Source organism: Oncorhynchus keta, chromosome 23 (assembly GCF_023373465.1).
Source record: "Oncorhynchus keta strain PuntledgeMale-10-30-2019 chromosome 23, Oket_V2, whole genome shotgun sequence".
NCBI classification, from domain to species: Eukaryota; Metazoa; Chordata; class Actinopteri; order Salmoniformes; family Salmonidae; genus Oncorhynchus; species Oncorhynchus keta.
In genome coordinates this window covers 37,091,531-37,116,998 of record NC_068443.1, presented here as the reverse complement: position 1 = coordinate 37,116,998, position 25,468 = coordinate 37,091,531, and the positions used below count along the sequence as shown (strand labels likewise).

At 43.1% G+C, this 25,468-nt stretch overlaps 3 protein-coding genes across 6 annotated transcripts in view; 1 reads left to right on the top strand and 2 right to left on the bottom strand.

Moving 5' to 3' along the window:
- Positions 1–1,980: 1,980 nt before the first annotated feature.
- LOC118402275 (mitochondrial import inner membrane translocase subunit TIM44-like) lies at positions 1,981–11,821 on the bottom strand. The gene is made up of 13 exons (XM_035800332.2): positions 11,481–11,821; positions 9,958–10,062; positions 9,649–9,822; positions 9,278–9,358; positions 8,257–8,406; positions 7,831–7,964; positions 7,600–7,685; positions 7,217–7,309; positions 6,876–7,000; positions 6,541–6,591; positions 6,100–6,189; positions 5,824–5,934; positions 1,981–5,570 (listed from the first exon to the last, which is right to left on the bottom strand). The coding sequence occupies exons 1-13, from the start codon at positions 11,508–11,510 to the stop codon at positions 5,451–5,453; spliced, it is 1,350 nt and encodes a 449-aa protein (XP_035656225.1). The 5' UTR covers positions 11,511–11,821; the 3' UTR covers positions 1,981–5,450.
- A 2,014-nt stretch (positions 11,822–13,835) lies between these two features.
- Positions 13,836–24,383, top strand: LOC118402274 (ras-related protein Rab-11B-like). The gene is made up of 5 exons (XM_035800331.2): positions 13,836–14,070; positions 17,707–17,902; positions 23,279–23,472; positions 23,864–23,944; positions 24,093–24,383. Exons 1-5 carry the CDS (start codon positions 14,031–14,033, stop codon positions 24,233–24,235), a joined length of 654 nt encoding a protein of 217 aa, XP_035656224.1. The 5' UTR covers positions 13,836–14,030; the 3' UTR covers positions 24,236–24,383.
- The window catches only part of LOC118402272 (E3 ubiquitin-protein ligase MARCHF2-like), a 66,244-nt gene continuing 56,685 nt past the window's right edge, over positions 15,910–25,468 (bottom strand). For 3 of the 4 annotated variants that reach the window (XM_052477135.1, XM_035800330.1, XM_035800328.2), the window contains one exon: positions 24,772–25,452. In XM_052477135.1, the coding sequence (XP_052333095.1) occupies positions 25,297–25,452 (156 nt within the window). In that variant the 3' untranslated portion in view covers positions 24,772–25,296. Of the gene's footprint in view, positions 16,901–24,411; positions 24,438–24,566; positions 25,453–25,468 lie in introns of those variants that run through there. The other variant, XM_052477134.1, reaches the window with a different exon arrangement.

Sequence of the window (25,468 nt, the reverse complement as noted above, 5' to 3'; positions counted from 1 at the left end):
TTTTGGATTGAGCTGTGGATGGGGCAGCATTGTTTTTAAGCTGTCCCATAAGGTAGACGTTGATGGCAGTACTGTTGTTTTTTTGTTCCAGAATTCACTTGTAAATAAACACCTTTGCACAGAAGAACTTTTGCGGTTCCGCCATCTTTTTATTTTGATAGAGGTTAGGTTATCCAGTTTAGCCTTCTGGCCTACTCTACGTGACAGTTTTACAGATGAAAAACAAACGATGTGCCTACACGTGCTACATTAAAATTATATGTAGTTATTATCAGTGCCGATTTTAGCATGCAAATCTTGGTGGGGCAAAAAAAAAAGTGTGATGCATGCTAGCAAAGCCACTACACAACACATTAATTGCACAACAACAGCAACAAATGGTGCCCACTAACTGCTAGGGCCTACATAAAGCTATCTTAACAGAAGTTCCAACACCTTACCACTGCTACACCTGGCTTTCAGCGGAGCCCTGTCTGCAGCGTAAGTTCTTTCAGCCTCATTTACTGCCTTTAACAAAAACATAGCTGATATGGCTGACTTGCTTAAACAAATGTGGTTTCTACTAACAATTGAGGTGTACAAACTATGGCATAAAGGGACGACAAGCGTGTAAGAGGCAATCCGTAATTCCGATTAAGACAATGAGCAAACGATGACAGACGTAGTCAATGTAACTATTTGTTCAGCACTTTTGAAATGTACAGCAACATAATTCCGAACAAGGGCTGTTCTTACAGTGTTCTCCCTGTACAACAAGTCAGAACCGTAGGATAAATAAAGGGGGCATATAAACAGACAATGAAAGCTCTTACAATATTCTATGATTACATTTATCTAAAACAGATTATAGGCTACATGTGCACCACCAAGTTAGAACAGTAGGTGAAATTAAGAGGTGCAAATAGACCTAATTATTAGGGTGAGGCACATTGAACACAGTTTGGGTCTTTGCGTGCCAAAAAAGAAAAGTTACATAACACTATTTGATGCATCAAATAACACAATTCTATTATAGAATGTTGTGTGTGCTGAATTTGCACGTGCAAGCCAAGTGCCACCACTACCATCTGTAGCTGTACAAAAGCTGTACAAAAAAAGTTTGCAAACAAGCACACACTGGCCACAAATTATGTGTTTACAATACCGCATTGGTGAAAATAGACCAAATTATTAGGGTGAGGCACATGGCCTACTAACAGGTTACACAACATACACTTAGTATTACTTTCTTAGCATCCGTATACTTATCTCACTTGCATATTACATAACTTATGCAGCAACATACAAGACGTTTTTTGACTCACCCGGTGGTGCGGCGGTCCTTTGTGGGCACATTTTGTCATCTAACTTTGTCATCAAAGTCTGGCATTCTCTGGAGTTATGATGGGAACTTGAAGAAAAAAAAAAACCCACCACCACTCCATTGAATAGCAGGCTAACGTTTGTGGTTGCTTTGCAATGCTTCCAGTTAACCTCTGATTCCGTCCAAACAGCTCATCTCAACTTGTGTAATCTTTATGTCCCATGAGCACCGATTCATTTTATCTTTAATTTCTCTTCATATGACAAGGATTAAAAAGGATTTTCCACTAGATTAAGCGACTTGATTCAGGATGACTGCTAGCTAAGACTATGAAAGCAAGATGTTGACATGATCAGTCCAATCAAAGCTACTATAGATATAACGTGATTCGATGTCATTTTTATCTGTGGACAACGACCTTGAGCCTTCTTGGAAGGGCACTTGTAATAACTCTGTGGCAGGACCCAAAGGGCTGACATTTTGGATGTCTACCCTTAATAAGGACTTAAACTTGCCAATGACGTACTGTCCCCATTAATGACAGAACACTGAGCCAATCACGGCTTAATTCTCCTATCTTCTGCTGGCTGCCCCTCCACCACAGAAAGCATTGAGCTAGGCTGAAACCCCTGCATTTTGGAGCTGCCTTACTCAAGAAAACAAAAAAAGAGACCATGTGTGTATGCAGCTTTATTAACCTTATGATATATATTTTTTTACATTGTTTGCAAACTGATATGTGATACGTCTTAATGACAAAATAAAATGCAAAACAGGCAAGCCCAAAAATGCCCCACCTGCCCTGAATGACGGGTCGCCGCTGGTTATTATACCACTAATGACTAATGCTGGCGAATGACAGACAATGAAAAACATGAACAAAGCCTCAGTATCATACAGCAATCTTTTCTCAAGGCAAAAAAATTAAGTGATACAATACATAGATATTTCCTTTGGTCGACACAAATACATGGATGTAAACAAAAGTGAGACTCTCTCAGGATGGAATCATAACCTGAGAGTTCCACAAATCTCCAATCAACATATTCGTACTCAACGCTAGCAAATAATGTATCTCAAGTTAGGATTCAGCCCAGCGTGAACAGGGTTATTTTTCACAAAAGAACCCTGTTCTTAGATATACTGTAGAGTATAAGGTTTCTGCCACTTCAAGAGCCGATCACTTTCTTCAACTTCCAGTGAGCTTTGAGTTGCCCCAACCTGTTTTAGGGACAGATATAATTTTACGCGTCTAATTATTACATATAGGTTTGGGCATAAGGGAAATCTAATTCTAGAGGGGCAACTTCTACTTTCAAATGGACCTTATCTGTCAACCACAAACACCCCCCAAAAAACAAGGTTAAATTGATAGTCACAGTGCATTCGGAAAGAATTCAGACCCTTGACCTTTCTCATTTTGTTACAGCCCTATTCTAAAATGTATTAAATTGTCCCCCCCAGCAATCTACACACAATAGCCCATAATGACAAAGCAAATGGTTTAGATTTTTCAAGTCCGGGCTCTGGCTGGGCCACCCTAGGACATTCAGAGACTTGTCCCGAAGCCACTCCTGCATTGTATTGGCTGAGTTGATTTCCTGTTGGAAGGTGAACCTTCGCACCCAGTCTGAGGTCCTGAGAGCTCTGGAGCAGGTTTTCATCAAGGATCTCTGTACTTTGCTCTGTTACTGACTATTCTCCCAGTCCCTGCCGCTGAAAAACATTCCCACAGCATGATTCTGCCATCACCATGGCAAGCTTAACTGTAGGGATGATGCCAGGTTTCCTCCATACGTGACACTTGGCATTCAAGCCAAACAGTTCAATCTTGGTTTCATCAGACCAGATAATCTTGTTTCTCATGGTCTGAGTCTTTAGGTGCCTTTTGGCAAACTCTACAAGTGGGCTGTCATTTGCCTTTTACTGAGGAGTGGCTTCAGTCTGGCCACTCTACCATAAAGGCCTGATTGGTGGAGTGCTGCAGAGATGGTTGTCCTTCTGGAAGGTTCTCCCATCTCCACAGAGGAACTCTGGAGCTCTATCAGAGTGACCATCGGGTTCTTGGTCACCTCCCTGACCAAGGCCCTTCTCCTCCGATTAGAGGCCACTGTGTTCTTGGGGACCTTCAATGCTGCAGAAATGTTTTGGTACCCTTCCCCAGATCTGTGCCTTGACACAATCCTGTCTCGGCGCTCTACGGACAATTCCTTTGACCTCATGGATTAGTTTTTGCTTTGACATGCACTGTCAACTGTGGGAAGGTCTGTGCCTTCCCAAATTGTTGTCCAATCAATTGAATTTACCACAGCTGGACTCCAATCAAGTTGTAGAAACATCAAGGATGATCAAAGGAAACAGGATGCACCTGCTCTCAATTTCGAGTCTCATAGCGAAGAGTGTAAATACTTATGTAAATAAGGTATTTCTGTTTTTAATAAATGTGCAAACATTTCTAAAAACCTGTTTTCGCTTTGTCATTATGGAGTATTGTGTGTAGATTGCTGAGGATTTATATTTATTTAATCCATTTTAGAATAAGGCTGTAACGTAACAAAATGTGGAAAACGTCTAGGGGTCTGAATATTTTCTGAATATTCTTGTTAGAAACTCACCCTTCTGTCAACACATTCATGGTCCAAGTAAAACGTTTCCATAAAAACTCCTGATTTATATACTTTAATCTAGAGCTCACAACATTAAACCATACTTTTGTTAGAATGATGGTCCTTGTTTTGATGAATAGTCCATCTCAGAGCACTAGATTTACATGTTATCTGTATAGACGGCTGAAATATGATATTGCCCTTTGTCATGAAATATCACATTTCCTCATGCTAGAACCAACTCTGAATGAAACACTCAAATCAGTTAGCTACAACACTCCCTGAAATCTTATCTTCTGTTATTGCGTTATGGTTAACAAAAATAACCCTTTCAGTTACCAGTATTCCAGTTTCCTGATGTGAAAACCATGTAATACAGACAAAAAATAAACGTGTAATGTAATTTTTTTAAAATCTAAAAACAGCCATATACATACCCGTTGCAGGCAGTCTCTCATACAGTACCATATAAGTACATCTGGAAGTACTGAGCACATCAGTGCAATGTCTATGAGGTTCAGCTGAAAAAGTAGCTGCCTTACGACAAGCCTGACTGTGGTCCCACCCTAGCTTGCAATGAAGCAGTTTGACATATTTAACAGTTAGTCTGAATTGCCATGAGTATTTGGAGATGTGACACGATGGATCTTTCAACATACATAGATATCCTATTTATCTTCAGTTTGTCTTCACGTAAAAAGCATAAAACATTCTAACAAATCCTTGGTCCTTGTTTTTGAAAGAAAAGCTCCTTTTTTGTCCATTAAAACAACATCAAATTGGTCAGAAATAGTGTAGACATTGTTAATGTTGTAAATGACTATTGTAACTCGGAAATTGCTGATTTTTTTTATGGAATATCTACATAGGCGTACAGATGCCCATTATCAGCACCCATCACTCCTGTGTTCCAATGGCACGTTGTGTTAGCTAATCCAAGTTTATAATTTTAAAAGGCTAATTGATCACAATTTTGCAATTATGTTAGCACAGCTGAAAACTTGTGCTAATTAAAGAAGCAATAAAACTGGCCTTCTTTAGACTCGTTGAGTATCTGGAACATCCGCATTTGTGGGTTCGATTACAGGCTCAAAATGGCCAGAAACAAAGAACTTTCTTCTGAAATTCATCAGTCTATTCTTGTTCTGAGAAATGAAAGCTATTCCATGCAAGAAATAGCCAAGAAACTGAAGATCTCGTACAAAGCTGTGTACTACAGAAAGCAAACTTGCTCTAACCAGAATAGAAAGAGTGGGAGGCCCCAGTGCACAACCGAAAACAAACTGTCCTTTCACTTCGTGTCTAGACACACTATTTCTTTCCTAAGACCACACACACACCAGTAGAAGATCCCATCTGCGCCATGAGGACTAACCACAAACACACCACTCTAGTACACATCTGGAAAGTGGCCACGTCCTCTTGACATACAGTGTGGCTCCTGGATATGTGTGATGTTGCGGTGTACACTGGCTTGTGTGTGTAGATCCTGGATGTGTGTGTCCGTCCCGGGAGCGTCCCTTTGTCGGGTCCCTCATCTCTCAAAGAGCCTGCTCGGTGCTGGAGGCAGACATGTCCAGTAGTCTCCAGGCCGCGTCGGGGTTGAGCTCCTCCTGGTCCCGACACAGAGCCCACACGTACATCATCCTCAACACCTTCTCCTGGGGGAGGGGAGAGAGAGAGAAAACTGGGTTAGGAGAGAAGGAACGGTAGGAGCAACAAGACTTATCATCACCAGCAGTCGAGGAAAAAGGGCAACGGTTAGAAGAACGGGACAGAAGAAAGAGTTAGCAACAGGGTTACGGAAGCAGAACAAAATATACCATCGTAGGCAGGAGAGACACAGGTTTAGGGGCAAAGTGACCCAGACAAAATCTGCCAGGATTGAGAGAACCCTTTTAGGAGGCAACTCACCGGATCTCCTTCCACCAGGTCTCCCTTGGGACTACGAATCACCATGACCACCTGGGCCTGGAAGGTGATGATCAACACGGGGCCTTGATCCATGAGCTTCCCCATCGCCAACTGAGAGACAGAGACGAAAGAGTAACTGAATGAATAAATGAGAGAGGAGAGAACAGAAATGATATAACAGGACTAAAAAGGACTAAATCAGCATGCTTCCAAAACGTTGGTGACTTGTACAGGACATTGTGTCGCTCAGGCCCAACCGGGCAGTCATGTACTTACATCTACATTGTCTATATCTAGGACCTTGGACTGGAACATTAGACCCAGGGCCCTGGCCTGCTGGATGGGGTGGGCCAGCTGACTGTATGTCTGAGGACAGAGAGAGAGGAGGGTTAAAACACATTCACAAGACATCAACCACACAGGGTAGCCTAGTGGTTAAAGTGTTGGACTAGTAACCGAAAGGTTGCAAGATCCAATCCCCAAGCTGACATGGTAAAAATCTGTCGTTCTGCCCCTGAACAAGGCAGTACACCCAGGGCCCACTGTTCCTAGGCCGTCATTGAAAATAAGAATTTGTTCTTAACTTTGGCCTGCTAAGAAAAACGAACACAAAATATCTCAAACGGAAGAACAAAGTAAACCCTTTTGTTCAGACATCAATACAAGTGGAAAGGGTGAAAGGAAAAGAAAGCATGCTGTCTGTATGAAAGTACTCACCGCTTCATAGCACCAGTCTTTCAGCATCTCGAGCTCCCCGCGGATCATAGCCTGCAGAAGACAGAAGGACAAAGGTGGGTTCAAGGACATTAGTACGGAGAGAAAATAAAAGTATGAAATGTAAGTCGCTCTGGATGCATGTAAATGTAGTTAATTTACATAGATATTTAGCATGCAATATCTATATGTTTGAAACATCTATTCAACTCTAGTGGCCTATAGATTGCACTAGTGTTATGCATCTCAAAAGTACTCATGTATTATTACAATTGAAAATAGCAAAACATTGATCTACAAAAATGCTTAAAAAGTGTTAAAGTGTTCGGGCCCCTTACCTCTAGGATGTTGGGGATGATGTCCTTCTCACACTGTTTGAGAAAGGAGTCCTTGTCGAAGCTGGGATCTGCCTTCAAGATCTCCGTCAGCACCTGAGACATCTCCGTGGTAGAGAAGAGACCACCTGCCAACCAAATAAACAAAGATTTAATAGCAAAATAGTGGAAACTTATGTAGTCCTGCCATCTATCAGAACTTACGAAAGAAAAGAGGGTAGTCACCTAGTGGCCACTGACATAACAGACAATATAACAGAGAAACTATTGAATGCACCCACTAAACCCCTGACTGATATGATTATTCAACAGACAGATTTTTTTAATAAGGAGAGGTTGTTTACCTAGTAGATCGGTGACTCTGTCGGTCACGGCTCGAGATGCTCTGACAAGGGCGTTGTCACTCTCGTCATACTTCATTTTCATCTCAAAGAACCCTGAGGAGAGAGGAGAAGCAATATAAGAAATACTGAACTGAAATTATCCCAAAGACTTACAAGACTCTGGGACCATCCACAGATAATCAAATAAGATACAATGTCACAGAAAATGTTTCTTTATCAGGAAAAATTCCATTTCCGATAGGCTTGACATTGAGGTATACCTTGCCAACGAATATTGTGCCATCTGCTGAGAGGCCAGTGAAGTGCACTCAACCATAAAATGTGACCTATGATTACATCACTCATGTAACTATATCTGATGAAATACAATAACATTATCTTACTGTTGAAAACCATGTTGTTGTCTTTAAAGTCCTTCCACTGTGTGTACCACTTAGAATCCTTGTGCAGCACAACACCCATGCCCTCTCTATAAATCAACATAGACTGGTTACATCAATAGGTTGTATTTCCTAATAATTTCAAGCATGGCTGAATGGACACCCATAGCATTGTCAGTGAATGGGAAAACTTATCTGTTTTAAGTATGTCATGGCTATGAACAAGGGACATACTCGTTGGCCTCAAACACTCGGTTGTCGCTCTCCCCTCCCTTGGAGGAGAATTCCCTCCTCTTCCTGAGTTGAGAAGGAGCCCTGTAAGTACCATCGTCCACCACATCAATCTCTCTCTTCACTGACTCCATCCCCTGTACACACAAAGAGGGGAACAGATGAGGTCAGTTAAATGATGCCATAGAATCCATGACATTTTACACCATTTTCAGCCTCGAGTTGATGCTTCAATGTCCCTCAACAGCTGGTATTTAACCAAAACAACAGGTAACACCTTCTACATAATTATCAGTAATAACCATGTAACCAAGCCAATGCTTAAGCAGGAGCTGGGTTAAAAGCAGACCAAGAACTAAAAAGAATAAAGCTTTAACGCATGTCCTTCGATGGAGAGGTGGGTTACTTGTTTAAATGTCAGTCTCTGACCTGTGAGATGGCCCTGAAGGCGCTGGTCACTCCCAGCTTCTCTCCCCCCTTGGACACAGACTCAACCGAGTGCCTGGCAGTCTTGGCTGCCTCCTCCACCCCCTCCTTGATTTTCTTCCCCAGGTCTGTACGGGTCACCTCCTCAAGGCCCTGGACAAACAGACAGACATAGACAGAATTACTTCAGAGTTCAGGCATTATCATGGATAGGAGAGACTTCAGAAAGAGTTGTGGTGAGCTACTTTAAAAACATAGCTACAGGTTTGTAATGGGCTAATTTGACTCTCCATTAATTGTTACAGGACAGTACTGTTTTACTGTAGCACTGCAAATTTTCGACCAACCTTAACTTGGCGATACTATCTTCTTTCTCGATTTGGTCAAACATGTATCTTATAAAATGTCTGTGTCCAGTTGCAGGTGGTTCGTTTTGAATTTAGAAAATGTGCCAAAGCAATCCAACAATGTCCATTTCAAATCTTCTCTCATCGATTGAGACTGGTGAGTTCACCCCAAAGTGCCGCAAGTCACGAAGACACTCACCTGTCTCGATCAATGAGAGAAGATTTGAAACAGGCAAGATGACGCGGTAAACATTTTTGGGTTACTTCATGGAGCAAAAAAATTATATTTATTTTAATAACGGAGCATTTTCTAAATTAAAAAATGAACCACCTGCAACTTGGACACGGACATTTTAGAAGACAGGTGTTCGGCCGAAACGAGACCGAGATAGTATCGCCAAGTTAAAGTTGGTCGTAAAATATCTGCGCTAAGCCAAACATTACCTATCCTCTAACTAACGGGTAATGGAAAATCACATTAGCCTGTGTAGCCCGCAGTACGTTAGAAGTTCAACTGATAAACACATGCAATTATATTAAGGAATATACAAATATAGATAAACCCCATTGATAAGATATAAAGGACTTGAAACACTTGCACTTTGACCTAATACTAACTTCTGATGTCAATAACTTTTCTTCTAGAAATCATTTGTAAGAGTGTGAAAATGACTCACCTCCTTCACAGTTTCAGACAGAGTCCCAAAGGTCTTCTTGAACACCTCAGAGGTCTTAACGGTTTCAGACTCAATGGTTTTCTGGAGGAAATAAAGAAATTAGCTTGATGAGTGTCCTTGATCACAAGTATGTGTGTGTAACACAGGTTAAAAATGCTTATCCAGTTGTCACCAACCCCGGTCCTGGACAGCAACAGTGTGCGCAGGCTTTTGTTTCAGCCCAGCACTGACACAACCTTTTGAACTTATTGTCAAGACCTTCGATAGTTGAAGATTAGTGATGGGCTGGCGAAAAAAAAGTTGGCACAACCAAGGTTGGCACCATTGCCTTAAAGAGACAATTACATTCCAAACTAAAAATTTAAGCTTACAAATTTCCTCCGAGCCTGTTGCAGGGCATCCGACTCCTCTAGCCTCTTGGCCTCCTCTCTGAACTTCTTGATGTTCTCCTTCATCTCCTTGTCCTTACCAAACTCCTGCCTCAGGTTCTCCACAAACTCCCCGAAAAAGCCTTTACGACTAGGTCGTTCTGACGCATACCGCACCTGGCAGAATGAGGGCACAATTATGAGTGAATGACAGATACAATGTTAAGAGTTTGTGTGTTAGCTAACGCTAGTTAGCTACCTCCAGATCGATCATTATTTGAAGGCCAATGGTGATACTGCTTTGGTCTTTACCTGCACAGGGACAGCCGGAGACCCACATATCCTGTAGGCATCTCCTCTATTGAATGAGGAGACGACAGCACGGGATGACAGGAGCAGAAGACGTCTTCCGACCAGCTAAAGAGAACAACATAGGCCAGGGATAGGCAACTTTGATGGGGGCCACAAAAAAATCTGAACTCATCATGAGGAGCCGGGATCTGCGTACCCAGCGGGTCTGCATACCCACATCCATACACCCCCCCTTGCGAGCAAAACATTAGTGGCCCCGCTCTTGACAGCAGAGAGAACATTTTTACATTTTAGAGCTAATTTCAAGCATTTCTACACATTTTGCCATGAGGTGTAGAGAAAATGTTGCACCTTTAAAATAAAGTTTGTAGCAATTGTACACATTTTGCCATAGGGTGGAGAGAAATGTTTGCATCTTTTCTTAAATATTATATCTGAGTGAGACTGACTACCAAAATCACTGGGGTCCCTGGGTAATAAGTTTAGATAGCTGACTGCAAAACTAATTTAGCAACCTAAAAGAAATTATACTTCTGAACAGCAAATTGCTGAACAGCAAATTGAGACCCAGTCTGATTTCCCAAAAATAATCCCTGATGTAGGCTATAACAAAATATCTCTATTGACCCTATTACAAAATATCCCTACGGACGCTATGACAGGACATTCATACTGACTTGCTTGATAGATGTGATTTCTGCTGTTCACTCCGTTGTCAGTTTTAGCCTACATTTCATTGATTTTAGTAGCACAAAGCATTTTTGTAGTTTTCGGTTTGGCTATTTGTTTCAAGTGTATTTAGCGGTTCTAGCTTGTATGGGGCGAACCACCCCTTCAGTCCCTGCCCCCGGCAAGATGACGCCCGTACCTAAATCCGCTACGGATTTGTATTAGTCTATAAATATTTCTCTTTGCCAAAATTCGTCCTTTCCAATGTCTTATTCGACTAGTATTTTTTAAAGTCTAGCCACAAAATTAAGTAAATTAGAAAGGTGGGATTCTGACTTCGGGGAGATTTTCGGCAGACAATTGGTCCAGCGTCGTCTGAGTTTGGCCGGGGTAACTTAGGCCGTCATTGTAAATAATAATTTGTTCTTAACTGACTTGCCTGGTTAAATAAAAATAAAAAACATTGCAATTAAAGCTATTACAAAACATGCTCTAACTGTCCTGGCTATGGTGAGCTATTATTTACAGACGTGTTTGATGTACGAATTATTTCCGACAAGCAGACGAACTGGCCAGTTATGTACAATACTAATAGGCTATGGAGAATGCTTGACATGTTTAGCGATCTCGCTAACTAGCATATGTTCACGAACGAACACCGTATGTTCACGAATGAACACCGACTGGCCCATTCATCTATTCATAACTGTCTTCAGATGATGTAACGTTTTCACGAAATAACGTAAAATGAGTGTTGCTCTTAAACTTTAAATATAGAGCCCTAAAACAATTTCGTCAACATCCACTCTTCAGCAGTGCAAGCCAGGGGGAGAAACGAATGTGCATAATCTCACCTCATAGCACCGACACACGGAGGCTGCCATCTTGATATTGAATGATGGCGCACGTGACGTGACCACGTGTAACTCCGAGGTTTTCACTAGTTTACCAAAACCACAAAGTCAAAATTGGTTTTAATCATAAATATTTATGAAAACAAAAAAATATATGTTTGGTCTTAAGGTTCGGGTTAGCCAAAATGTTCGCAGTGTGGTTAGGGTTAACATCAGATTTCAAGAAGATAAATTGTACCAATTTGTAAGTCGCTCTGGATAAGAGCGTCTGCTAAATGACTTAAATGTAAATGTAAATGTAGAACTGGGCTGGGTTTAGCCATTAATTTCGACTGTGGACGTGGTAACTAGGAACGACCCTCCGCTATAGAGATAGTCGAAGAAGGAGAAAGTAGGTTTGAGGAATCCCATTGGCAATGAACGCAAGTAAGCAACTGACTGTCGACCAATCGCGTTCACGTTGTCATGCTGCGTCACGGAGTTGCTAAACTAATCATCATGCAATCCCTTCTCGGGATATGAATCGAGAAACCTGCTCGCAATGGTGCAACTGTAGAACTTTTAGAGGATTTGAGGGCCCATGCCAAATCTTTTCAACCTCCTAAGGGGGAAGAGGGGCTGTTGCGCCTTCTTCACGACTGTTTGCATGTGTGTCGACCATTTTAAGTCCTGGTCTTACTGACATCATCAGCAACTTGAAAATGGTGTTGGAGTTCTGCGTGGCCATGCAGTCATGGGTGAACAGAGAGTACAGGAGTGGACATAGCACACACCCCTGTGGGGCATGTGTGTTGAGGGTCAGTGTGGCGGAGGTGATGTTGTCTACCCTCACCACCTGGGGTCGGCCCGACTGGAAGTCCAGGATCCATGTGCAGAGGGAGGTATTCAGTCCCAGGGTCACAAGCTTGGTGATGAACTCGGAGGGGACTATGGTGTTGAACGCTGAGCTGTAGTCAATGAACAGCATTCTCACGTAGGTATTTCTCTTATCTAGGTGGGTGAGGGCAGGGTGGAGTGCAATTGAGATTGCATACTCTGTTGGGGCAGTATGTGAATTGGAGTGGATCCAAAGTGGCTGGGATGATGGTTTTGAGGTGAGCCATGACCAGCCTTTCAAAGCATTCCATGGTTACAGATGTGAGTGCTACAGTACGGGGCAATAGTCATTTAGACAGGTTACCTGAGTGTTTTTGGACACAGGGTCTATGGTGGTCTCCTTGAAACATGTAGGTATTACAGACTGGGTCAGGGAGAGGTTGAAAATGTCAGTGAAGACACTTTCCAGCTGGTCAGCACATGCTCTGAGTGATGCATCTTGGAAATCCTTCTGGCCCTGCAGCCTTGTGAATGTTAATTTGTTTAAAGGTCTTACATCGGCTATGGAGAGCATGATCACACAGATGTGAGTGCTACAGGGCGGTAGTCATTGTGGCAGGTAGCGTTAGAGTTCTTGGGAACAGGAATGATGGTGGTCAGCTTGAGACGTGGGGATTACAGACTGGGAGAAGGAGAGGTTGAAAAGGATAGTGAATATGCCTGACAGCTGTTCTACGCATGCTCTGAGAACGCGCCCTAGAATGCCGTCCTGCCCCGCGGCCTTACAAATGTTGGCCTGAATAAAAACCTTACTCATGTGACGTCAGCCTCGGTGAGCGATATCACCCAGTCTCCTGGGTCAGTGTTGCAGGCATTGCATTGTATGTGTTTACGCATGATATTTTGTATAATGCTCAGCGCTTACTATATATGCAATGTATGTTGTAATGACCATGGCAGAGAATGTGGTAATGACATTGTAATAGCAGTCTGCAATAGCTCACCTCTCTGCCTGACTTTCTCTTGATTGTGACTGCCACTATAAGCGTCATGAGGAGGGAGACTATACTTTAATATTATTAATAAGTAATACATATGTATTTTTTTTCAGTTGATGTTAGTATTGAGATTCGTTAATTTTCATGAGACAGCTGTAGCACTTTAGTTGACGGTCTGTACCTTCTAACCTGTACTTGGTTAGAAGACCTGCTGAAAATGAATATACATTGCAGATGCTCATAGTACACCTACATTTATTGACTAATATTAATAATAATTTATGTATGAGACAATGCTTGCAGACAGGTTACGTTTATAAGCAGACCTTCAAATAGGCTACAGTGAAGAAATGCTGTTGCAGGGATCAGCCAATAGCACAACGGTCCACTGCCAATTTAGGACATGAACTATATGTATGAAGCAGTTTTACCTTGTGATAAGCAAACTGAGCATCCAACACACCTTCAATTGCTCACAGGAGTCATAGGTTGTGCTTTGTTTCCTATTGGTATGACAGACAGCAGCGGCACCGTGTGGAAGGCATAGAAACAGGGACTCCTCCCCTTCTGCAGATTTCGGGGAGACGCTCTTCCTACGGTCAGCCCGTTTGACAGCCAGCATTGGCGCATTATCTTTTAAATTCATGTCATTTTCTCCTGTACATACAGGTCATTCAGAGACAAAATATTTTACTAATTATTTTCCTAAAGAAGCGTTGGAGAAGCCTCGTCTAGAATGGGGAACAGAGACGATGAATACGACTTCTTGTTCAAAGGTACATGTTGATGACTGCAGCCCCCCGTTGACAGCACCTTCAATAATTATGTGATTGTTTAATTCTAAAGACAAATCAGACATCAGCCTTTTGAACGAATCATAACCAATAGTTTGGAGGAATGGTTTTGAAAGAAACATTGTATCAGTCTCTGGTGGAAAACGTTTGCTACTATGGATATATAAATGCTGTCATTGTAACATTGTAACAACGCCCGTGGTTATACCTATAAGTAAGATGCAACAACCTATCTGCGTTGCCTCTGACTTTATCAACTTTGATAAGCCCATAAAAGTGTAACTATTTGTAAATCGGTTACTGACAAGAACTCGGTTTTCCCTTTTATGGTTTAAAGAGCTATATGAAGTTAAATATTTTGTAGTTTATTGTAGCCTATAGGCCCATATGCAAATCTTGCATTTATCTAGGCCTAGACCTACTGTAACTGTGGATGTTTATTGTGTTCAGCTGACAGTGAAATATTTTGACATACGCTATATATATATACAAAAGTATGTGGACACCTATTCAAATTAGTGGATTAGGCTATTTCAGCCACACCCGTTGCTGACAAGTGCACAAAATCGAGCACACAGCCATGCAATCTCCATAGACAAACATTGGCAGTAGAATGGCCTTCCTGAAGAGCTCAGTGACTTTCAATGTGGCACCGTCATAGAAACGTGGCATCCTAACAACTCAGACGTGAAATGTCCTACTAGAGCTGCCCCAGTCAACTGTAAGTGCTGTTATTGTGAAGTGGAAACATCTAGAAGCAGCAACAGCTCAGCCACGAAGTGGTAGGCCACATAAGCTCACAGAACAGGACCACTGAGTGCTGAAGCGCGTAGGGTGTTAAATTGTCTGTCCTCGGTTGCAACACTCACTACAGAGTTCGAAACTGCCCCTGGAAGTAACATCAGCATAATAACTGTTCGTCGGGGACTTCATGAAATGGGTTTCCATGGCCGAGCAGCCACACACAAGCCTAAGATCATCATGCGCAATGTCAAGCGTCGGCTGGAGTGGTGTAACGCTCGCCGCCATTGAACTCTGGAGCAGTGGAAACGCATTCTCTGAAGTGATGAATCTGGAAGTCCAACGGACAAATCTGGCGGATGCCAGGAGAACACTACCTGCATAAATGAATAGTGCCAACTGTAAAGTTTGGTGGAGGAGGAATAATGATCTGGGGTTGTTTTTCATGGTTTGGACTAGGTCCCTTAGTTCCAGTGAAGGGAAATCTTCTCTCTACAGCATACAACATCATTCTAGACAATTCTATGCTTCCAACTTTGTGGCAACTGTTTGGGAAGGTCTTTCCTGTTTCAGCGTGACAATGACCCCGTGCACAAAGCGAGGTCCATACAGAAATAGTTTGCCGAGATCGATGTGGAAGAACTTGACTGGCCTGCACAGAGCCCTGATTTCAACCCCATCAAACACCTTAGGGATGAATTGGAACGCTGACTGCCAGCCAGGCCTTATCGCCCAACATCAGTGCCCGACTACTGCACGTGGCTGAATGGAAGCAAATCCCCACAGCAATGTTCCAACATCTAGTGGAAAACCTTCCCAGAAGAGTAGAGGCTGTTATAGCAGCAAAGGGGGACCAACTCCATATTAATGCCCATGATTTTGGAATGAGATGTTCAAAAAGCAGATATCCACATACTTTTGGCCATGTAGTGTATCATGTGAGCTTTTATGACACAACAGATTATTTAAATCACTGGTTGTTGGAGTGGGATTGGTGTGGTGGGTCTGTGGGTGGCTATTGATCATTTTTTGGGATTCCTCATGTCGTAATCATTGTTAGAGAGAATTATGGTCAAAATCAGGTGTTAGGTAATATATTTATTGAAGATATGAATCCTTTAAATTAAAATGTCCAATTTAGGTGGAATCAATTAGCTTAATTTCTCAAATATCAAATTATATTTCAACAAAATAATGTTTCAGGAAAGCTAATCTTATCCGTTTCTAACTACAGAAACAATTTAAGAACAATCTGAGATGGTGGTGACATGACATGCTGAAATGATATCGAATGACCCTGCAGTTTTCCACTGACACCCCATATAGAGGTCTATTTATGATGTGACACAGAGTATCTATCCCCTGTGGACTAGACATCTGAGATTGAAGAGTTCTGCTCTTCCTCCCTCGCCATAATTTAGAAAACGTGCTGAAAACAGAAAACCAAAAAGTGTCCCACAACTGTCAATTCAGGTTTGATGGAGCATGTTATCAGCTTCCTGCAGCAGCAGTGTGATGCCACAGGGCCAAAGTTCCTCTTATTGTATCATTGAGCTCAGTGCTTCTCAGCAGTGATCAAAAAAAAAAAAAATCTAATTGTATTTATATAGCCCTTCGTACATCAGCTGATATCTCAAAGTGCTGTACAGAAACCCAGCCTAAAACCCCAAACAGCAAGCAATGCAGTTGTAGAAGCACGGTGGCTAGAAAAAACTCCCAAGAAAGGCCAAAACCTAGGAAGAAACCTAGAGAGGAACCAGGCTATGTGGGGTGGCCAGTCCTCTTCTGGCTGTGCCGGGTGGAGATTATAACAGAACATGGCCAAGATGTTCAAATGTTCATAAATGACCAGCATGGTCAAATAATAGTAAGGCAGAACAGTTGAAACTGGAGCAGCAGCATGGCCAGGTGGACTGGGGACAGCAAGGAGTCGTCATGTCAGGTAGTCCTGGGGCATGGTCCTAGGGCTCAGGTCAGTTGAAACTGGAGTAGCAGCATGGCCAGGTGGACTGGGGACAGCAAGGAGTCATCATGTCAGGTAGTCCTGGGGCATGGTCCTAGGGCTCAGGTCCTCCGAGAGAGAGAAACAAAGAAGGAGAGAATTAGAGAACGCACACTTAGATTCACACAGGACACCAAATAGGACAGGAGAAGTACTCCAGATATAACAAACTGACCCTAGCCCCCCGACACAAACTACTGCAGCATAAATACTGGAGGCTGAGACAGGAGGGGTCAGGAGACACTGTGGCCCCATCTGAGGACACCCCCGGACAGGGCAAAACAGGAAGGATATAACCCCACCCACTTTGCCAAAGCACAGCCCCCACACCACTAGAGGGATATCTTCAACCACCAACTTACCATCCTGAGACAAGGCTGAGTATAGCCCACAAAGATCTCCGCCACGGCACAACCATGGGGTCCCGCCACGACACAATCATGGGGTCCCACTGTGTACAAGTCGGATATCACTCCAACTGTGCATCAACTATTATGTCTCCTTGGTTAATTAAGGGCAACCGATTAACCAAAAGACCCATAAGCGCATAGAAATATTGACAGAAATATACAGACACATGCCACTTCAAAATAGGTCGATTTCAGCCTTCCACTTATTCAATATTGTCAATGGGAGTGAAGGATTGAAAAGGAAAACCTGCATTATGTAACACGGTCGTAGGTGGGAGGGCCGTGTTACATATGGTGAAGAATGCAAACATCCAAGTTCTAGGCCAGGATCCTGGATACTAGTATATCTGCAAAATACCTGTTGACTACGCTACCTCATATGACTTTAGGCTAAATACATTTCAGCCAGTGTGTTTTCTCAGTCTCTCATTCTCTCCATATCTCTCTCTGTTTCTTTATCAACAGTTGTGTTAATTGGGGACTCGGGCGTCGGAAAGAGCAATTTGCTCTCTCGGTTCACACGGAATGAGTTCAACCTTGAGAGTAAGAGCACCATCGGAGTGGAGTTTGCCACCCGCAGCATCCAGGTGGATGGGAAGACGATAAAGGCCCAGATATGGGACACAGCTGGACAGGAACGTTACAGAGCCATCACCTCCGCGTAAGTCGTGTGGGATCCCTCAAAACGGCCTGTTGAAGCCTCTTGAAAATGAAATGATTGTCAGCAAGGATCGCAGAAAAGAGTAATCAAAATCAAATGTTATATGTCACATGTGCCGAATACAACAGGTATAATAGACTTTACAGTGAAATGCTTACTTACGAACCCCTAACAAACAATGCAGTTAAAAAAAAAAACATGGAAAAGAATAAGAAATAAAAGTAACAAGTAATTAAAGAGCAGCAGCAAAATAACAATAGCGAGGCCATATACAGGGGGGTACCGGTACAGAGTCAATGTGCAGGGGCACTGGTTAGTTGAGGTAATATGTACATGAAGGTAGTTATTAAAGTGACTATGCATAGATGATGTCAACAGAAAGTAGCAGGGGTGTACGAGAGGGGGCATTGCAAATAGTCTGGATAGCCATTTGATTAGGTTATTTTATTTATTTTATTTAGCCAGGTAGGCTAGTTGAGAACAAGTTCTCATTTGCAACTGCGACCTGGCCAAGATAAAGCATAGCAATTCGACACATACAACAACACATAGTTACACATGGAATAAACAAAACAGTCAACAATACAGTAGAAAAAAAGAAAGAAAAGTCTATATACAGTGAGTGCAAATAAGATTAGGGAGTTTAGGCAATAAATAAGCCATGGTGGCGAAGTAATTACAATATAGCAATTATACACTGGAATGGTAGATGTGCAGAAGATGAATGTGCAAGTAGTGATACTGGGGTGCAAAGGAGCAAGATAAATAAATAAATAAATACAGTATGGGGAGGTAGATAGCCCATCTGTAAACAGCCCATCTGTCTATGTACAGGTGCAGTGATCTGTGAGCTGCTCTGACAGCTGGTGCTTAAAGCTAGTGAGGGAGATAAGTGTCTCCAGCTTCAGTGATTTTTGAAGTTTGTTCCAGTCATTGGCAACTGGAAGGAAAGGCGACCAAAGGAGGAATTAGCTTTGGGGGTGACCAGTGAGATATACCTGCTGGAGCGCATGCTACGAGTGGGTGCTGCTATGGTGACCAGTGAGCTGAGATAAGGCGGGGCTTTACCTAGCAGAGACTTGTAGATAACCTGTAGCCAGTGGGTTTGGCGATGAGTATGAAGCGAGGGCCAACCAACGAGAGCGTACAGGTCGCAGTGGTGGGTAGTGTATGGGGCTTTGGTGACAAAACGTATGGCACTATGATAGACTGCATCCAATTGGTTGAGTAGAGTGTTGGAGGCTATTTTATAGATGACATTGCCGAAGTCGAGGATCGGTAGGATGGTCAGTTTTACGAGGGTATGTTTGGCAGCATGAGTGAAGGATGCTTTGTTGCGATATAGGAAGCCGATTCTAGATTTAATTTTGGATTGGAGATGCTTATTGTGAGTCTGGAAGGAGAGTTTACAGTCTAACCAGACACCTAGGTATTTGTAGTTGTCCATGTATTCTAAGTCAGAGCCGTCCAGAGTAGTGATGCTGGACGGGCCGGGAGGTGCGGGCAGTGATCGATTGAATAGGATGCATTTAGTTTAGCTTACATTTAAGAGCAGTTGGAGGCCACGGAAGGAGAGTTGTATGGCATTAAAGCTCATCTGGAGGTTAGTTAACACAGTGTCCAAAGAGGGGCCAGAAGTATACAGAATGGTGTCGTCTGCGTAGAGGTGGATCAGAGAATCACCAGCAGCAATAGCGACATCATTGATGTATACAGAGAAGAGAGTCGACCCGAGAATTTAACCCTGTGGTACCCCCATAGAGACTGCCAGAGGTCCGGACAACAGGCCCTCCGATTTGACACACTGAACTCTATCAGAGAAGTAGTTGGTAAACCAGGCGAGGCAATTATTTGAGAAACCAAGGCTGTCGAGTCTCCCAATAAGAATGTGGTAAATGACAGAGTCGATAGCCTTGGCAAGGTCGATGAATACGGCTGCACAGTAATGTCTCTTATCGATGGCGGTTATGATGTCGTTTAGGACCTTGAGCGTGGCTGAGGTGCACCCATGACCAGCTCTGAAACCAGATTGCATAGCCGAGTAGGTACGGTGGGATTCAAAAATTTCGGTAATCTGTTAACTTGGCTTTCTAAGACCTTAGAAAGACAGGGTCGGATAGATATAGGTCTGTAGCAGTTTGGGTCTAGAGTGTCACCCCCTTTGAAGAGGATGACGACCGCGGCAGCTTTCCAATCTTTGGGAATCTCAGACGATATGAAAGAGGGGTTGAACAGGCTAGTAATAGGGGTTGCAACAATTTCGGCAGATCATTTTAGAAAGAGAGGGTCCAGATTGTCTAGCCTGGCTGATTTGTAGGGGTCCAGATTTTGCAGCTCTTTCAGAACATCAGCTATCTGGATTGGGGTGAAGGAGAAATGGTGGGGGCTTTGGCGGGTTGCTCTGGAGGGTGCCGGGCAGTTGACCGGGGTAGGGGTAGCCAGGTGGAAAGCATGGCCAGCCGTAGAGAAATGCTGATTGAAATTCTCAATTATAGTGGATTTATCGATGGTAACAGTGTGTTGGGAAAATTATGATTAAATGACTGAACAAATAATTTTAAATGGAACTGTAACTAAGTAAACTTATACTCTGTTTTATTATATCTGATTAACAATGAGTTCATAAGAAGGGATTGTGTAATTAAAGTTAATGAACACCATTCCAACTAGGCAGAAACGAATGGGTTGTGGATTAAGTAAACAGATAAGGTAGTTAACCTATGGTTGAACCGACAAAACTAAGCTCTGGGGTTTTTAGATAAGGAAGTGAGTGCATTCCTAGGTTCTGTTAATTAGAACTGTCAGCTAAGTGGTGATCGATAATGTTGGAGGGTCAAAAGTTAATTCAGTTATGTTGTGTGACCTGTGAGTGTGTTAGTAAATTAGAATGAACTATTAATCTCACTTTGTCCCGGTCGAGAGGAGGGGATTGATTCTGTTAAGCAATGAAATGACGTCATGTTATTGTGTATAAACGGTTGCTCGTAGTAAAGTGGCAGCGCGATCCGGGAATAAATTCTGTTACCTATTATTGCTAAGACTGGTCTCCGTCTATTTTATGCAAACAAGAATCTTACAAATTCTCATGAAATAGATTAAGGGAATTCAATTAATGAAAACACATTGGTACAATTAAATTACAGTAACAGTGTTTACTAGCCTCAGAGCAGTGGGCAGCTGGGAGGAGGTGCTCTTATTCTCCATGGACTTTACAGTGTCCCAGAACATTGAGTTTGTACTACAGGATGCAAATTTATGTTTGAAAAAGCTAGCCTTAATATACACAGGCAGTTAAGAAAGCTAACTTCCCTGAAAAGTTGCATATCACTGGGGCTATTCGATGCTAATGCAGAACGCCACAGGATGTTTTTGTGCTGGTCAAGGGCAGACAGGTCTGGAGTGAACCAAGGGCTATATCTATTCCTAGTTCTAATTTTTATGAACGGGGCATGCTTATTTAAGATGGTGAGGAAGGCACTTTTAAAGAATAACCAGGCATCCTCTACTGACGGGATGAGGTCAATGTCATTCCACGATACCCCGGCCAGGTCGATTAGAAAGGCATGTTTGCAGAAGTGTTTTAGGGAGCGTTTGACAGTGATGAGGGGTGGTCGTTTGGTCGCAGACCCATTACGGACGCAGGCAATAAGGCAGTGATCGCTGAGATCTAGATTGAAAACAGCAGAGGTGTACTTGGAGGGCGAGTTAGTTAGGATGATATCTATGAGGGTGCACGTGTTTACGGATTTGGGGATGTACCTGTTAGGTTCATTGATAATTTGTGTGAGATTGAGGGCATTAAGCTTAGATTGTAGGATGGCCGAGGTGTTAAGCATGTCCCAGTTTAGGTCACCTAGTAGCACGAGCTCAGAAGATAGATGGGGGGCAATCAATTCACATATGGTGTCGGTCTATAGCTAGTGGCAACAGTGAGAGACTTGTTTCTGGAAAGGTGCATTTTTAGAAGTAGAAGCTCGAATGGTTTGGGTACAGACCTGGATGGTAAAGACAGAACTACAGAACTGCAGTAGATTGCAACACCGCCCCCTTTGGCAGTTCTATCTTGGCGGAAAATGTTATAGTTAGGGATGGAGGTTTCAGGGTTTTTGGTGGTTTTCCTAAGCCAGGATTCAGAAACGGCTAAAACATCCAGGTTGGCTGAGTGTGCTAAAGCAGTGAGTAAAACAAACTTAGGGAGTAGGCTTCTAATGTTAACATGCAAGAAACCAAGGCTTTTACAGTTACAGAAGTAAAAAAAAATGAGAGCACCTGGGGAGTGGGAGTGGAGGTGTTCAGGAGTCTTATGGCATGGGGGGTAGAAGCTGTTTAGAAGCCTCCTGGACCTAGACTTTGCCCTCCGGTACTGATTGCCATGCGGTAGCGAGAGAGAACAGTCTATGACTAGGGTGGCTGGAGTCTGACAATTTCAGAGGCCGAGCAGTTGCCATACCAGGCAGTGATACAACCAGTGCTCTCGATGGTGCAGCTGTAGAACCTTTTGAGGATCTGAGGACCCATGCCAAATCTTTTCAGTCCTCTGGGGGAGAATAGGTTTTGTCGTGCCCTCTTCATGACTGTCTTGGTGTGCTTGGACCATGTTAGTTTGCTGGTGATGTGGACACCAAGGAACTTGAAGCTCTCAATCTGCTCCACTGCAGCCCCGTCGATGAGAATGGGGGCGTGCTTGGTCCTCCTTTTCCTGTAGTACACAATCATCTCCTTTGTCTTGATCACATTGAGGGAGAGGTTGTTATCCTGGCACCACACGGCCAGGTCTCTGACCTTCTCCCTATAGGCTGTCTCATCGTTGATCAGGTCTACCACTGTTGTGTCATCTGCAAACTTAATGGTGTTGGAGTCATGCCTGGCTGTGCAGTTGTGAGTGAACAGGGAGTACAGGAGGAGACTGAGCACGCACCTGAGGGGCCCAGTGTTGAGGATCAGCGTGGCGGATGTGTAGTTACCTACCCTTACCACCTGGGGGAGGCCCGTCAGGAAGTCCAGGATCCAGTTGCAAGATAAGTTTAAAAAAATAATTAAAAAACACAATCGTTGGGGGCACGTAAAACGTCTGCTTTCTTCTCCGGCACCATTTTATGTATAATGTAGTGGTCTCAAATTATAGTCTCAGAGAGGTAAAAGGTGATTCAAATCAATCAACTGCTCAAGTCCTTGATTAGTTGAAAATTTGGTGTTTTAGTGCTGGGTTGAAGTGTGGAACATAAACCTGCATACCCTATAGCTCACAGAGATCGGGTTTGTTGAGCACTAGCCGATTACAAGCCTCATCAATCAGTGCCTGACATGAAGCCTCACTTGGGATACATACATTGTCTGTTTGTGCATTGAGATTGATACGCAGTCTCTTTCCGACAGCTATTACAGAGGGGCAGTTGGTGCTCTCCTAGTGTATGACATCGCCAAGCACTTGACCTATGAAAACGTGGAGCGATGGTTGAAGGAACTGAGGGATCATGCCGACAACAACATTGTCATCATGCTGGCGGGCAACAAGAACGACCTGCGCCATCTCAGGGCCGTGCCCACGGACGAGGCCCGGGCTTTTGCAGGTACTTGCATATTTTGGCAGAGGAAACATAGCCTGGCCACAGATCTAATTGTGCTGTCTTGTCAACTCCTATGGTCATTGTCATGGCTTGTAGGACCATGGCATCTAGGACCAGGCTCAGGGGTACAAGGGCTTATTGGGACAATCTTGGAAGAGTCTCCTCTTTATATTTTGTGGTCCTAAATGACCACTGAAGAGATGGATAGGATGAAAGTGAAATGAGAGCAACACCATATAGTTGCTTTCACTTATCTGGAACTTGTATATCAGTGGTCATCACAAGGGAAGGGAGGAGAGTATAATATTGGGACTCAATGTGTAATACAGAAGGATTCTGTCCTGAAACAATTTCTTGATGTGTGACTCACTTTGCCTTTTCTTTAACCCTGCAGAGAAGAACACTCTATCCTTTATTGAAACTTCAGCCTTGGATTCAACAAATGTAGAAGAAGCTTTCAAGAACATCCTTACAGGTACAGTACAAGAGCAAAGCAAATTGATTTGACATTTCCCAATTTTTGATTCTTAAGACACGTGCAGATTAAGTAGACTAGAGAATAGGAAAGAAATCCTCTTTGAAGTACTGAGATGCACCACAACAGTCTAGTCTACTCTGCGCAGAAATCTATCGCATCGTATCGCAGAAGCAGATCGCCGAGCGGTCTGCCCACGACGAGTCCCCTGGAAACAATGTGGTGGACATAAGTGTTCCACCCACCACAGACCAGAAAGGGAACAAACTGCAGTGCTGCCAGAACCTGTAACCCATTGACGACCATCACCGTTCCTCCCTTTCTGTCATCTCAAAGTGTTGTGCGTGCCGACTTTCTTCATTTTGTGTAATATATTTTTGTTTTTTGATAGCTTGTTCACTCACATATTAATGCCATGAAATTAAATTTTATAATACAAGTAGTTGAGTGGATCTCTTTCATGGTACCTGTTTACTTTTGACTCCTTCTGGACCTGCAAGGAGAGTAATCCCATAAATATTCACTAGATGGTGGTATGGAGTGGTGCAGAAAATATATATTTTTTTACATTTAACTAGGCAAGTCAGTTAAGAACAAATTCTTATTTACAATGACAGCCTACCCCGGTCAAACCTAGACGACGCTGGGCCAATTGTGCACCGCCCTATGGGACTCCCAATCACAGCCTGAATTTGAACCAGGGATGCCTCTTGCACTCGCAGTGCCTTAGACCGCTGCGCCACACGGGAGCTAGATTGTTACAGATCCAATACTCCTGTATAAGTAGCACAAAGAGTTTCAGAACACATGACATTTTACACATGCAAGCCATTGTACGGTGACAAGAGTCCCTTATATTTTATTCCACAATGACCCAGCTTACTCAAAAGGAGTCCAACAGGAAGACTAAAATTACATCAAATACTTTTGTATACATTGACTGACACCAAAGCCCACTTTCTCCTCCCAACTTCAAAAAGGGAAAATATTTTTTCTTAAACAGAGAACATCATATTTAAACATGGTCGTTCTGAGTAAATTCACAAGCCTATTGGATGGTAGTTGTCCAAAAAAAGCTAAATACATTGTGATGGGGTGGGGTGGTATGTTACTGTATTAACATGCTGCATCAGTATCCCGCTATTGGCTGTCACCTTATGTTCCAGTCCAGTGTTCATAATCCGGCGATGACATCAGTGGCACGTCCTTCTACGAGTCCAAAATATCCCAAAATCAAAATGGTTATAGTGCTTAAATGGGAATATGGAAAAATAATCCCCCAGAATGGTCCTTAAGAGCGCAGAAGTTTGAGTTATGTAACACTTTATTTGCGAGAACACGTCGCTTGGTGCTCATACGATGGTCTCGTCAGTCATTTTCTTGGTTGACTTCGTCGGCACGGAATGTTGAGTGGAGTGCGCTCCTTTTATGTCGGGCATTAGCAGGCGCACTTTCTGATTGGTCCTCCTCCACTCGGAGTATAACTGACAGTGATAGCGGAACGATACCTGAGGGGCACGAAGA